The sequence below is a fragment of the Octopus bimaculoides genome, chromosome 4 (assembly GCF_001194135.2).
Source record: "Octopus bimaculoides isolate UCB-OBI-ISO-001 chromosome 4, ASM119413v2, whole genome shotgun sequence".
In the NCBI taxonomy this organism is placed as follows: Eukaryota; Metazoa; Mollusca; class Cephalopoda; order Octopoda; family Octopodidae; genus Octopus; species Octopus bimaculoides.
The window spans coordinates 118,473,349-118,487,592 of record NC_068984.1 but is presented as its reverse complement, the minus strand read 5'-3'; the positions used below and the strand labels follow the sequence as shown (position 1 = coordinate 118,487,592).

The following is a 14,244-nucleotide window of genomic DNA, read 5'->3' as shown; positions in this document are numbered from 1 at the left end:
TACGTGGGGGAGGATGGTATTAACTTTGTTTATGCAGCTATGTGAATATAGTTTGCATTTTGTAATTCTGTGTTCTCGAATTTATTAGTTTTGACATGTTTTAAGACATATTTCATACTTAGCTAAAGGTAAAGTGCTATGCTTCACTCTGAGAAGGCCTTTGACAGGATTCCATGATCAGGAATATGGTAGTCACTGAAGAAATACAGTGTGGAGGAATGGCTTGTAAGGGATGTGTAAGCTATGCACAAAGGCACAATGAGTAAAGTGAGAATCACTGATGAATTTAGTGTGAAGATAGGGATTTATCAAGGTTCAGTCTTCAGCCCTCTTTTATATATCACAGTCCAACAATCAAAACCGGTTGCCCATGGAAACTCCTATAAACTGATGATCTAGCTCTTATAGCTGAATCTATAATAGAATTAGTGAAGAAATTCTGGATGTGGACATGAAACCTAGAATTGAGAGATTTCAAGGTAAACTAAGCAAAGACTATGGTGTTTGTTAATAAGTAGGGAAGAAGATAAGACCCTTGTGTCTTCAGGGAAATAATTTTGCTTAATAAGCAAAAACGGAGTAGGTAAGAACTCAGTCTATTGTACTCAGTGTGAGCTATGGATGCTCACAAGAGGTATAATGGAATCACAGACAGGCTACAGAAAAGACAGACTTTGTATGTAAGCAGATGCACAGGGGCAACAAGTACTAACAGCATGCCAGAAAAAGCTTCTCTTAAATGCCCAAGAGGCTCACCAGAAATAGTTGTTAGCTTCTGTTGCCTAGATGACATGATAAGTTGTGGAGGTAGTTGTTCTGAAAGTACAGTAACCATGTTAAGAACAGGTTGTAAAAAGTTCCAGGAATTATCTATTACTTCTGCTGGTAACAAAATGCTTCACTTTAGAATGAAAAGCAGATTGTATGATGCTTGCATTTGAATTGTGATGCTGCATGGTAGTGAGATAAATCATGTGTGTGTGTGCATGAATGCCAAAGTACAAGTGAGCTGAGAGACAAACCAGATATAAAGGAGAATCAGACATAATGTAGCAGAGAGAAGGTTCTGCCGGTATAGGCATGTGGTACGTATGGAGGATGACCACAGCATAAGGAAGTGCCATGCATGCCAAGTTCATTGAAGCTATAAAAGGGGGAGGCCAAGCAAGACGTGGAACAAAGTGGAGGGCGTTGACCTGAAGATGCTGTACCTTTCAGAGAAGATGATAAAGGACCATAATGATTAGTGATAAGTAGTGCAGCAGAAAGACACCTGTGACAGAGCATGCATTGAAATCAGGGTAGTGATAGAGATAGAGACCTCTGTGTGTGTGTATTATCATCATCTTCATCATCACCATTCAACATCTACTTCCCATGCTGGCATGGGTTGGACAGTGTGTGTGCATGGGGGGGTGGTCAATGTCCTTATCACTGCCATCATCATTAATGTCCACTTTTCCATGCTTGCATGGGTCATACAGAATTCATTGAGGCAGATTTTTTTTTTTATGGCTGGATGCTCTTCACCTGTTTCCCAAGCAAAGTAATATTTCCACATGGGCCACTTGTTTACAGCTTCTGCATAATGTCAAAACATCAAGACAACACACACACACACATACAATGGGCTTCTTTCAATTTCCATCAGCCAAATCCTTCACAAGGTTTTGGTTGGCTTGGGACTATAGTAGAAGGCACTTTCCCAAGGGGCCACACAATGGGGGCTGAACCCAAATCCATGATTTGAAATCAAATTTCTTAAACAAACAGTCACACCTATCTATGTACATAAATGTGTATGTGAATGTATGTATATATGTATGTATGTATGTATGTATGTATGTATACGTGTGTGTGGGGGTCTCTCTCTCTCTTTCTCTCATAGATATACAGACAGACAGACAGACAAATAGATAGATATGTTGCCAAAGCAGACATCACCAGTGCTGGTGCCATGTAAAAAGTACTGTCTACTCTGTAGAGAGGTTGGTGTTAGGAAAGGCATCCAGCTGTAAAAACCATGTCAAAATAGACAGTGGACCCTGGCACAATCCTCTGGCATACCAGCTCCTGTCAAAGTGTCCAACCCATGCCAGCATGGAAGATGGATATTAAATGATAATGATGGTGAAATACACACCCTTTATGCACTTATATAAGAGACCAAAGAAAATAGACCCTATTGAATACCCAGAATGCTCTCCAAAAGTAGTTGTTAGTTTGCTACCTTGGTGATCTAATTAGCAGTGGCAGTGGGTGTTCAAAGGGCATAGTAGCCAGAATATGAAGGGGTTTGAAAAAGTTCATGGAACTATTACCTTTACTGAAAACAAAGGGCTTTATTCTAAGGGTAAAGGGCAGATTATATGACATGTATGAGTGGGCTTTGAGCAGGTTGCATAACAAAGTATGAAAGAGCTGAGAAAAATATATGATATAGGGGGAATAAAATGTAGAGTACAAGAGAGAAGACTGTAATGGTACAGACACAATGTATATTGAGGATGGCAGCTACATAAAGATGTGTCATGAACACAAGGTAAACGGTACACATGGAAGAAATACACTAAGAAAGACTCGGGACAAAGTGGTGAAAACTGATCTCAAGATGTTGCATCTCATAGTGGAGATGACAATAGAAAGTGCTGACTGGTGTTTCACAGTGCTGAAGGAGAACCAACTAGAGAATGTCCAAGAAGTAATACAAGCATCATGACGATCATCATCATGGTCATCATTTAACGTCTGTTTTCTATGCTGGCATGGGTTGGATGGTTTGACAGAGAGCAGCCTTGGCTCCAATTGTCTGTTTTGGCATGGTTTCTACAGTTGGATGCCTTCCTTAATGCCAGTCACTTTACAGAGTGCACTGGCACCAACATGGGTACTTTTACATGGTACCAGCACGAATACTCTTACATGATACCAGCATGAGTGCTTTTTATGTGACATCAGCATGAGTACTTTTTAAATTGTGCTTATTAAATGGGACTGACACGAGCGCTTATTATGTGGTGCCGGCACAGGCTGTAAAGGACCTGCCTGTATGCATTGATGGCCACAGCTTTACTTAGCTTGACATATCTTCTCATGAGGCTCCTTCAGAAGTCTTGGTCCTTCGTCATCTCAGTGAGACCTGTCTGGCAATCCTTTCTCACTTCTACATGATCTACTACATTCTTTGGTAACAAAGGGCCTCTTCCTCACAGTGAAAGGCAGATTGTACGATGTCTGTGTACATACAAGGGTGCTGCATGACAGTGAAACATGGGCTATGACTACAGAGGACCTGAGAAGGCTTGATAGAAATGAAGCCAGCATGTTCCACTGAATGGATAAGGTCAGTGTGCATGTATGACAGAGTGTAAATGATTTAAGAGAAAGATTGGGTATACGAGACATCAGATGTTGCATGCAAGAGAGAAGCCTGCACTGGTATGGTCATGTGATGTGTATAAATGAGGACAGCCGCATCAAGAAGTGCCATTCTCTAATTGTGGAGGGAACATGTGGAAGGGGTAGAGCCAAGATGTGGGACAAAGCATGATGAATCACAAGTCATAAAATTAGTAACAGTGGCATACACTGCTATGGTATGTACCACTGACTTTACATTTCCTTATCACTCACTTCCCTGTTACTCTTATCTATACTATGTGCCCACCACTACCACAATCATTTGTACCATTCATTAGTACAGGACCCACCTACATTCTATTCTCCCAACCATCACCCTCATCACTTCAACTTCCTGCATATCTTGAAGTCTATGTATAGGAGATCGTATAAGATGAGCTATGTCCGGTAAATTCTACCTTCACCTTGCCTTCCTGTTTTGCTTGTCATCACTCCATATTTCACTGCCCACCATCAGACTCTTCCTTCTTTACTCCCACACATCCTGGGTCACCGTTCTATCGCCTGGATCAAATTGCATTCTATCCTTCTGCTGTCCTGTTGGTTATAATGCCTTGAATATTCATACATATATTTCTTAATAGTTGCAGGGGTGGTTACGTAATAAAGAAGTATGCTGCCCAACCACATGTATCAAGTTCAGTCCCACTGTATGGCACCTTCAGAAAGTGTCTTCTTCAATAGCCCTCCTGAACCAACCAAAGACTTGTGAGTGAACTTGGCTGATGGAAACTGAAGAAGCCTGTCATACATACATACATATTTATATAAATATATATATATATATATATACACACATATTTCAAAATAATTAAAGAGAAAGAAGTCATGTTTCTTCATTCACAGTTCAACACTCTTCTAACTTGCCGTTGGGCCTATAGCGGCAAGAAGTTATGCATATATATATATATAGAGAGAGAGAGAGAGAAGAGACATAGAGAGAAGAAGAGCAGTTTAAAAACTTTATCTCCATGTGTGTTGAATGATCAATGTTTAAATAAAACATTGACAATTCTCCTGTATTAACTATGCTAACTTTAAAATAGACTGAATTCATTTTGCCCGCCTTACATCATTTCGTATCAAGAAGAATTGTCAATGTTTTATTTAAGCATCGATCATTCAACACGAATGGAGATAAAGTTTTTTAACTGCTCTTCTCCCTCTATCTATGTCTCTATATACATACATATATATATATATATATATATATATATATATATATATATATATATATATATATATATATATACACATACACACGCACACTCATATATACATGTGTGTGTTATTTCTTTACTACCCACAAGGGGGCTACACATAGAGGGGACAAACAAGGACAGACAAACGGATTAAGCTGATTATATCGATCCCAGTGTGTAACTGGTACTTATTTAATTAACCCCGAAAGGATGAAAGGCAAAGTTGACCTCGGCGGAATTTGAACTCAGAACATAGCAATAGACGAAATACTGCTAAGCATTTCGCCAGGTGTGCTAACATTTCTACCAGCTCACCGCCTTAATATATACATATGTGTTTGTGTGTGTGTGAATTATTATTTCCTTGCTTTGTTTTCATCTGTTGTACGTTAACAAATGTCACTGTTGTGCAAGTGGTGTCCCTTGTTTTCAATCTTCCATGAAAACATATCTGGTCATGGTAAATATTATCTTACACAGAAACAGGTGAGGGTTGGCAACAGGAAGAGCATCTGGTTGTAGAAAAGCTGCCTCAACAAATTCTGTCATTCAAGCATGGAAATGTGGATATTAAACAATGATGGTCATGATGATGATGATGATGATGATCTCAGAATACTGAGTATTCCTGTCACTCATTCCCTATCAGCATCCCTCCTATGACATATCACTATCATTCATGCCTCTTACTCTGTAAAGAAGCTGGCAAACAAGGAGACACATGGGGTCATGAGGCTCCTTCAGTTATGTCATGCACATTGCTACTCTCTAGCAATGGTGTCGCAAAAAATGTACTCAGTACATACACTTAAGTAATTGGTGTTAGGAGGGACATCCAGCCATAGAAACCAAGCCAAAAATGAAACACACAAGATGGGATCCTTCAACCCATAATTGAATTTATGCTGACTCCAATCAGAGCAATCCGTCCAACACATACATACAGCATAGAAAGTCAACAGAAAATAATATTATAAACATTATACGAGGTGGTATCAAAAAGTTCCCGGATTAGTTATGTTTAATAAAAAAAATAACTTATTTGCCTAAGCTTTAACATCCTTTGAAATAGTCACCTTCCACTGCAATATACCAGTCCCAACATTCCTGCCACTTTTGGAATCAGGCCTGGAAGTTGTTTTCTATAAGCGAGTTGGGGACCTTCTGCAATTCGCTCTGAATCTCAACAATGTTTTTAAAATGGTGACTTTTGAGCTGCATTTTCATCTTTGGGAAGCGATGGAAGTCTGCAGGTGCTAAATAATCTGGCAAATAGGGCAGGTACTGAAATGATACCATGTTGTTTTTGGTGAGAAACTCATGAGTGAGGTGAGATCATGACAGGGTGCATTGTTGTCATGAAGAATCCAGTTCCCCACGCTTCACAGATCTGGTCACTTTTGCCAAATATCCTCCCTCAAACGCTTCAAAATGTCGCAGTAGAACTCTGGATTGATGATCTGGCCCTGGGGGATGAATTCTTGATGCACAATATTACATTTCCGAGGGTGATGCTTGTGGCTGTTCTAGATCGCTCATCATCTTCCAGAGACATTCTTCTGCTTTTGAAGCACCCATGCCACTTAGAACATTGCATATGACTTGTTACCTCATCACCGTAAGTTTGTCAAAGCATGCTCAATGTCTCTGTAGCAGACTTCCCAAGTTCAACGCAAAATTTCATATTGGCTCTTTGTTCCTGACATGACAAAAATCACAGACTACAACATACACGTGATCACAAAAACACAAATTTCACAACTTGCAAAGCAAACACAGCAATGTCACTCAGCACACTGCCTCATGAAGGTCACTGCTAGCTCTCACTGTGCACACAACTGTGTGCTGCCATCTGTTGGCAAGCTACAGGACTTGTCCAGAAACTTTTTATACCACCTCATATTTGATGAAGTAATCTGAATGCTGAAGGATTAAACTACTTCCTTGTACCTCCAGCAACCATTAACAATGATATGGGTGGCTGTAGAAGAACCTTTAGAAGTTTGAGTCACACATTTATTCTACATGTTTCAGCCATCTTAGTTAATGCCTGTTTCATGTGGATTTAATGCAGCAGAGGACATGGCTGTGTAAGTAATCTTATTTGGCCAGCTGATTGAGAGTATCTTCAGGAGAGACTGCATATTACAGGCCTCTAGGGCAATGGTTCTCAATCATTTTCTACATATGGACCCCTTTTGATTTCTATTTTTACTTGGGTGGACCCTCTTAGCCATTCAATGTTTAAAAAATCCTATTATATTTTTATAATTAAATATTATTAGTAATTGTATAAAAACAACTGTTAAAATATTTTGTGTATTGAAGAAGTATAACCAATTCATTCCAGATAAATTTTAACAAAATCTTATATGTACCCCAATGACCATAAGGACCTCAGTTGAGAACTGAACCACTACTCTAGAGTCTTAATGCATTTGCTCTATGTCGTTTATGTTCTGAATCCATACAAGAAAGTGAATATAGCCTAACAGATAAAGAACTTAGTCTGGCGGCTTGAGATGATTGTTTAGAAAGACTCTCTAAGCCTTCAAAAAGATATGGAAGTGTATTGCAGGTCGTTTTAGAATATCCTCACCAGAGTGCAATCATTGGAATTTAGATACCATTGATGCTGCCTAGGTATCTAAACTAGTGGGGGTTAGGTATTGCTGTTGTACTGAGAAAGTGAAAAGAGGGAGAGTAATTGATAGATGACCTCAGGTTTCACAAGTACGCATGCACGCACGCACACCCTACACACACGCACCCCCAACATACATGCACACATATACAAACATATAAAGATGCCCGCGCAAGCGCGTATCTTATGTGTGTGCAAGTAATCTTGTCTCACCAGGTGACTAAAAGGATCTTCTGGAAAGAGTGGCTAACAAAGGCCTCTAGGTTTAATGTGCCTGTTGTTTATCATCCAATGTTCTGCTCCCATGCAGGAATGAGAAAGCACAAACAACCCTAATAGACGAGAGCCCCAGTATGGAGGCTGGAATAGCTGATGAGGAAGCCTCTTAACGTTCCAAAGGATACGGAAGCCAGCCTCAGGCACCTTAGAATAACCCCGTCATACCCCTCCACCACCAATTCAACCGCGCCCCTCCTTCTTTATACCACTATATAAAGTGTGTGTGTGTGTGTGTGTGTGTAGAAGGGTAAGGAGAAAATACAGGGAGATAAATAAGACGCACACAAAATCAGATGATACACATTCAAAATCAAATATTTCTTGTTACAGCTACGCATTGTGTGTTTTTAGAACACACACACATAAGCGCATAATACATATAGTATGCTTCAACCGACAAATTCCTGTTTATTCAATCAGTCACACACAACAAATACTGCAACGCCCAACAAGGATGTTTCGTGTTTCATATTGACAGATTCAAAACAATTTATTTCAAATCAAAAATCGAGAAACGCAATAGATATTTAACAAACCACAAAAAATATCCCCTATAATTAATCAGAGAAAATGCATAAAATATTAAATTGGATTATACGTGTGTGTATATATATATATATATATATATATATATATATATATATATATATACATACACATATAAAAATTATGGGGGTATTGCAAAATACCAGCTCGACATATTGCTGTTGCACACCTTTTGAAAATAAAGGTACGGTTCGAGGAAGTCTAGGCGGTCGACCGATCTGGTAGAAATAGAAGCAAAATTTCCCTCAAGAATCACACCCGAACCGTCTTCAAAAGGGAAAGATATATTTAGAGATATTGTGCAGTCTAATAAACAACTATATGTGAAATAGAAGACGGGTATATTCGGGGTTGATCACATTCACAGGTTTTTGGGGGTTAAGCAACACCCGAACATTCTATAAACAATAGTATGCACGTATATGAATATATAATACACACACAAATACGTGTGCATGTACCTTGGTGCGTGTGTGCGCCCGAGTATGTATATATAGTATGTATATATAGTATGTATATATAATTTGTATGCATATATTATGCATGCATATACATTATATGCATATGTACGCACATGATACACATACAGATTTATATATATATATATATATATATATATATATATATATATATATATATATATATATATATCACGTATCGTACATATTTACTACAGAATACTACAGGAATTAGTTAAATTACTCTAGTTTTCACCCGTTTGTAAAATAAAATAGTGGGTATATATATATGATTGTGTATACACACACATTCATACATATATATATATTACACACACACACATGTATGTATGTTATCGAACTAATAACTCGATGTCACAGGAAGAATTAGCATTATATCGAACAGTTGAAAGATCAGGTAAATTTATTTTTAGGATATTATTTTGAAAAAAATCGTCTCACCAAACAGCCTAACAACCGTGCAACAGAAGCATTTCAAGAACGAAAGCTTGTACAATTAATAAATAAAAAATGTTGGTAAATATTTTTGAGATCGTTTTTGGTCTTGCTTAGTTATTTGTTGTGGTTGTTAATGTGTGTTTTGTTTTGTTATAAATTAAGGTGAAGAATAAATTGTTGAAATTGATCACTGAATTAGTAACATAGCAAAATGTGGGGGAAACAGCTTTTAAATTTGTAAAGTAAAAGAGATGTATTAATGAATGGAACAATTATTTTTTCAACGGTAAAGCGTCAAAAAACCAACCAAAACAGTAGTATGCAGCCATATTCCACTGTTTTCTCTCTACTTATGAAGACTAGGTGGGGGGTAGAGAGCTGGAATATCGGGTACATATTTCCGCTGTGAAGAACTCAAAACTGTCTTGGATGATCATCTATCTAATTAATAAAAATATTTAAGAGGGTAATTTTTTGCTCAACGGAAAGACGGGGGGAAAGTTTTATTAATCGTGATTTCACAACATACTTTAATTAAACAGAAACCATCAAGAATAGAATAATATAAACATAAATGTTTGGATTTGCGTCTATAACTATTATGCGCCTTCTTGTATACATAGAGACGTACAAAATATCTCTCTATATATATATATCTATAGCTATGTATATACATATATTTATAAATATATACACGCATATATATATAAGTACACACACGCACATATTTCTTCTTTCTTAACTGATTTCTAATAAGGAAATTTCGTAAAGAGACGACTAACTGAATGAGGTCACAATGAAAGTCAAAAGAAGAAGCATAGAGAATAAAAATAAATAAATAATATAAGAACAGGAAATTAGGAAAGAAGGAAATAATACATACCTCCGCCGAACAAAACCTGTCTCTTGAAAAAGTACTCCACTTCAGCATTGTAGTGTTCTGTGTAGGAACCAAGTCGGCTGCCTGTACTGCGAGATTCTGTCCAATGGACCTTCGCGACACCACGCATAAATACGCGAAGGGATCGCATTTTCATGTCCCCTTTTAGTTCTACGATTACCTGACCAGTAACCCTCTCTCCTGGATGGTAAACAGACTTGTTACTGTCCAAGTAGATTTCGAAACATTTCAGTTTACCCATGATGTCAACATCCCATGCTACCATGGACGGAGGAAGCAACTCAGTATCCAAGCTCTTTTATACACAGTACCAGTTTTTGTTATTTCACTTATCTACGGTTATCTGGGGTATATTGATATTTTTTATATGATTTCAACTTATCTTGAAGAAAAGGGAAGCTCGAAAGTAACAGAACATCCCATTAAGCCCTCCCTGAAAAAAAAGCGGTGGTGGCAAAAACCATACAAGCGACGACATCACACTCTCCTCCTCATTAGTTCGGAACCACAAAAATAATGACGGTACGTTTGGAATAAATCAGAATAGAAAACTCACGTTATTCTGTTATTCGGTTAATCTCAGAATCTAAAAATAAACCCTCAGTTTTAAAAACCATTAATCCAAAGAATTGTTTCTAACTTAGACTGAAAATAAATAGGCACAAAGAATTAATATAATTTGTTGAATTATTATTTTTTTTTTGTATAATTCATAAATCAATATTTCGCTTTTTTTTTTTAACGAACTATATCCGTCAGATTGCTAATCATTCTAGTTCAAACAAGAAAATTAATATAATTATTTTCTTATTTTGCTTATATGAAATTATAACATTTGTTGATTATTTGTTACCATACGGATATCGATCATTAAATAAATACAACCAACCAGTATAAGCAATTGTAATTATTAACAAAGGTTGTTATGTTGTCACATGAGGGAAAAAGTTCAACTGTTCCAACACTTCTACTAGCTATACCTGTATCCTTAGACAAGACACTTTACTCCTCTTGCAGGAGTAGAGATAAAACCGAAAATAGACCGTTGTCTACTTCACATTGGGACAATAACAGTTGATAAGAACACCCAGCCTAAAAATAAAGTCACAATAATCACTGAGATTCCTCTTTTAATAATAACAATAAATAAATAACAAACATGAATATATAATTATCAATGTCATAAATCTTTTGAGTTATTCAAATGAATGGGAAAATATTTCAAGAATTGAAATACTTTTTAGTATATAATAGATTTATGATGTCTTATTTATTTTATATGCATAAGCACAGGTATGGCCAGCCAAAGTCTTGAGAGTGGATTTAGTTGATGGAAACTGAAAGAAGCCTGTCATCATCAACATCATTGTCATTATTTGCCATCCATTTTCCATGTTGATATAGGTCAGGCGGTTTGTCAGGAGCCAAGTAAGCTAGAGAACTGCACCAAACTCTGTCTGCTTTGGTATGGTTTCTACAGCTGGATGCCTTTCCTAATGCCAGCCACTTTACAGGGTGTACTGGGTGGTTTTTATGTGATCCTTACAGCAGTGACGTCACCAAGTAACTTGCAAGGCAAAAAAACCCCTCAACTGAAGAGGGAGCAGTATTGAGGGAGGTGGCTTTGTGCCAGGTGATGCATGTATGTGTTCTTCTGTCTCTTTGTCTTCACATCACACAACAGTAGTAAATGAGCATCAATGCCATACAAGTGGCATCCTCTATTTCCAATCTGTGAAAACATGTCTGACCATGAGAAATATTAGCATGCTTGAAAACAGGTGAGGGTTGGCAACAGGAAGGGCACCCAGATAATGAATTCCCTCTGAGCCATGCAAACATAGAGAAGCGAACCTTAACCCTTTAGCATTTAACCGGCCATATCTGGCCAAAATATTCAACCTATTTTGTGTTCAAACTGACCAGATCTGGCCTCTCACATCTATCCTAATGTCATTCTTAAAAATAAATAATCACATCACTAAAATCTTGAAGCTACAAGATCATACATGATTAATTCCCAAACAATGTAAATAAATAAGCATTATCTTTGACAGAGTAATCTAAATATTAAAGGGCTAATAGATTGATTTTTCTTTTTAGCTTTTCTTCTTCTTGACATTTTTCCCTAAACCTTACTAAATCAAACAGTTGGGTGACATTTCAAACTTCAACTCCTAAAACACGAAGAGAACCAGGATCTATTTTCGAAAAGGTATCACTGTTTGTGGAAATGTTTAGACACTTATGTTCTTGCTTCTTCATTAGACAAAACAACAGCTTTAAATAAGAAGAAAAAAGGACTACTAATATACGAAAGAAGTATGAATTATGAAAAGAAGTAAATTTAATTCACTTACTGTTATTGTGGAGGACCCTGGTCACTTCCTAGTTCAACTAGACTTATTTCAATCTGCCAAACTACCAGATGCGATGGATATATCTGTTGTTCCACATATATCATATTTCTATCTAGTTGGGGACTATACTGCACACTACAACATGCAGTTTGTAAATTGTTGGAGCATAGTGTAAAAATCTGAAACATTTGTATAACATATCAACTCCCCCAAAAAGTTACATATTTTCTCTAAAAATATAGCAGATAATTCAGTCTGCTTCCACTTTAAAAACAGAGTAATATTCAAAACAAGGTGCAGACATGGCTGTGGGCTGTTGTAAAAAGTTTACTTCTAAACAACATGGCTCCAGGTTCAGTCACATTGCATGGCACCTTGGGCAAGTGTCTTCTACTATAGCATTGGGCTTATCAAAGCCTTGTAAGTGGATTTGGTAGATAGAAACTGAAAAGAAACCTCTCATATATATATATATGTATATATATTTATATAAGGTGATTAAAAGTCAAAATAAGCAACAAGGACATCCAAAGTTAATGCAGTACGATCGCTTCATGCGATTCCATTTAATTAAGCAATGTGAACATTACATCAAATCTAAAATGCAGAGCAATCCTCAGCTGCACAAAGATATAGAAATTTAATGAAATTACATTTAAACAGGACATATTTTTATATACAGGTTAGCCTGTATGATCTGGCTAAGTCAAAATGGTTTTTTGTATTCTTCCTTTCTACTTGGAGAGTTTAGATGTAGTTATAAAAAATTGTCCTTCTGTTTAAATGTAATTTCATTAAATTTCCATATTTTTGTGCAGCTGAGGATTGCTCTGCATTTTATATTTGATGTAATGTTCACATTGCATAATTAAATGGAGTCGCATGAAACGATCGTACTGCATTAACTTTGGATATCCTTGTTGCTTATTTTGACTTTTAATCACCTTATTTTGAAACTGTATGGATAATACCATACTTAATTCTGGTGCCTAAACTTAAGTACCATATTCACCTGAATCTAAATTTTTTATATATATTTATATCTATATATTTATATATACAGAGTACAGTGAATAAACTGTTGTCTAAATTATGCAAAAATGAAAATAACACTGACATCTCATTTTAACAGATATATTTACCAAAATTACATTAAAATATCTTGAAATATTAAAGAGTAAATTTATTCAATAAAATCGCCATTGGCTTCAACCACAGCCTCAAGATGACTGTGGAAGATCCTGCAACTCTTCTGGAGGGCCTCCTTGTTTAAGTTGGAGAATACTGTCATAATCCTTGCCTTCAGTTCATCTTTAGTGTTACAAGAAGTTTTGCCAAGCAGTATAGCATGGTGTTTCCAAATTTCTGGCAAAGTGAATTGCATCATGGCACTGTTTTTCTAACAGACAGTGCTCAACTGACCCTATTATACTGTGTAGTTGACAAAATCAAAAACAAACAATGTGCATGCACGAAATTAATATTATAAAATGGTGACAATTTACCCATCACATCCTATATACATATATATATATATGTATAAACAGGGTATGTAAGGTATTTGAGGACACACCTTTTCTAGGTCATTGCTACATTTTTTGCTAACTCTGTATAATCTTTGTTTCAGAAAATAATAATGGCAGACCCTCAGTTTACTCAAGAAATGAAGAGGTATGCTGTTATTGTGGTTATAAAGGCTGAGCATAGTGATTTAGAAATATCTCGATTTTTAAAAGTTGCCAGATCTTTCGTCTACAAAGTTTGTAAGGAGTTAGAGACTGAAGATGGAAACGTATCACCAGTATCAAAGCATAAAAAGCATTCTAAACACTCTGAAATGATCAGAAGACTTGAATTTATCCAGCAAGTTCAACAGACCATTGATTACAATCCCAGAAAGTCCATGAGGTCAATTGCAAAAGATCTCCATGTATCAGAAGGAACAATCAGAAATGTTGTCCATGAAGACATCAGA

At 36.7% G+C, this 14,244-nt stretch overlaps 1 protein-coding gene across 1 annotated transcript in view; it reads right to left on the bottom strand.

Annotated features, from left to right (window-relative positions):
* LOC106868835 (arrestin domain-containing protein 3) overlaps positions 1-10,525 on the bottom strand; it is an 89,449-nt gene extending 78,924 nt beyond the window's left edge. Inside the window, exon 1 of the mRNA XM_014914261.2 lies at positions 9,892-10,525. Coding sequence (XP_014769747.1) covers positions 9,892-10,174 — 283 coding nt within the window. The 5' untranslated portion in view covers positions 10,175-10,525. The remainder of the gene's footprint in view (positions 1-9,891) is intronic.
* Between the last annotated feature and the right edge of the window lie 3,719 nt (positions 10,526-14,244).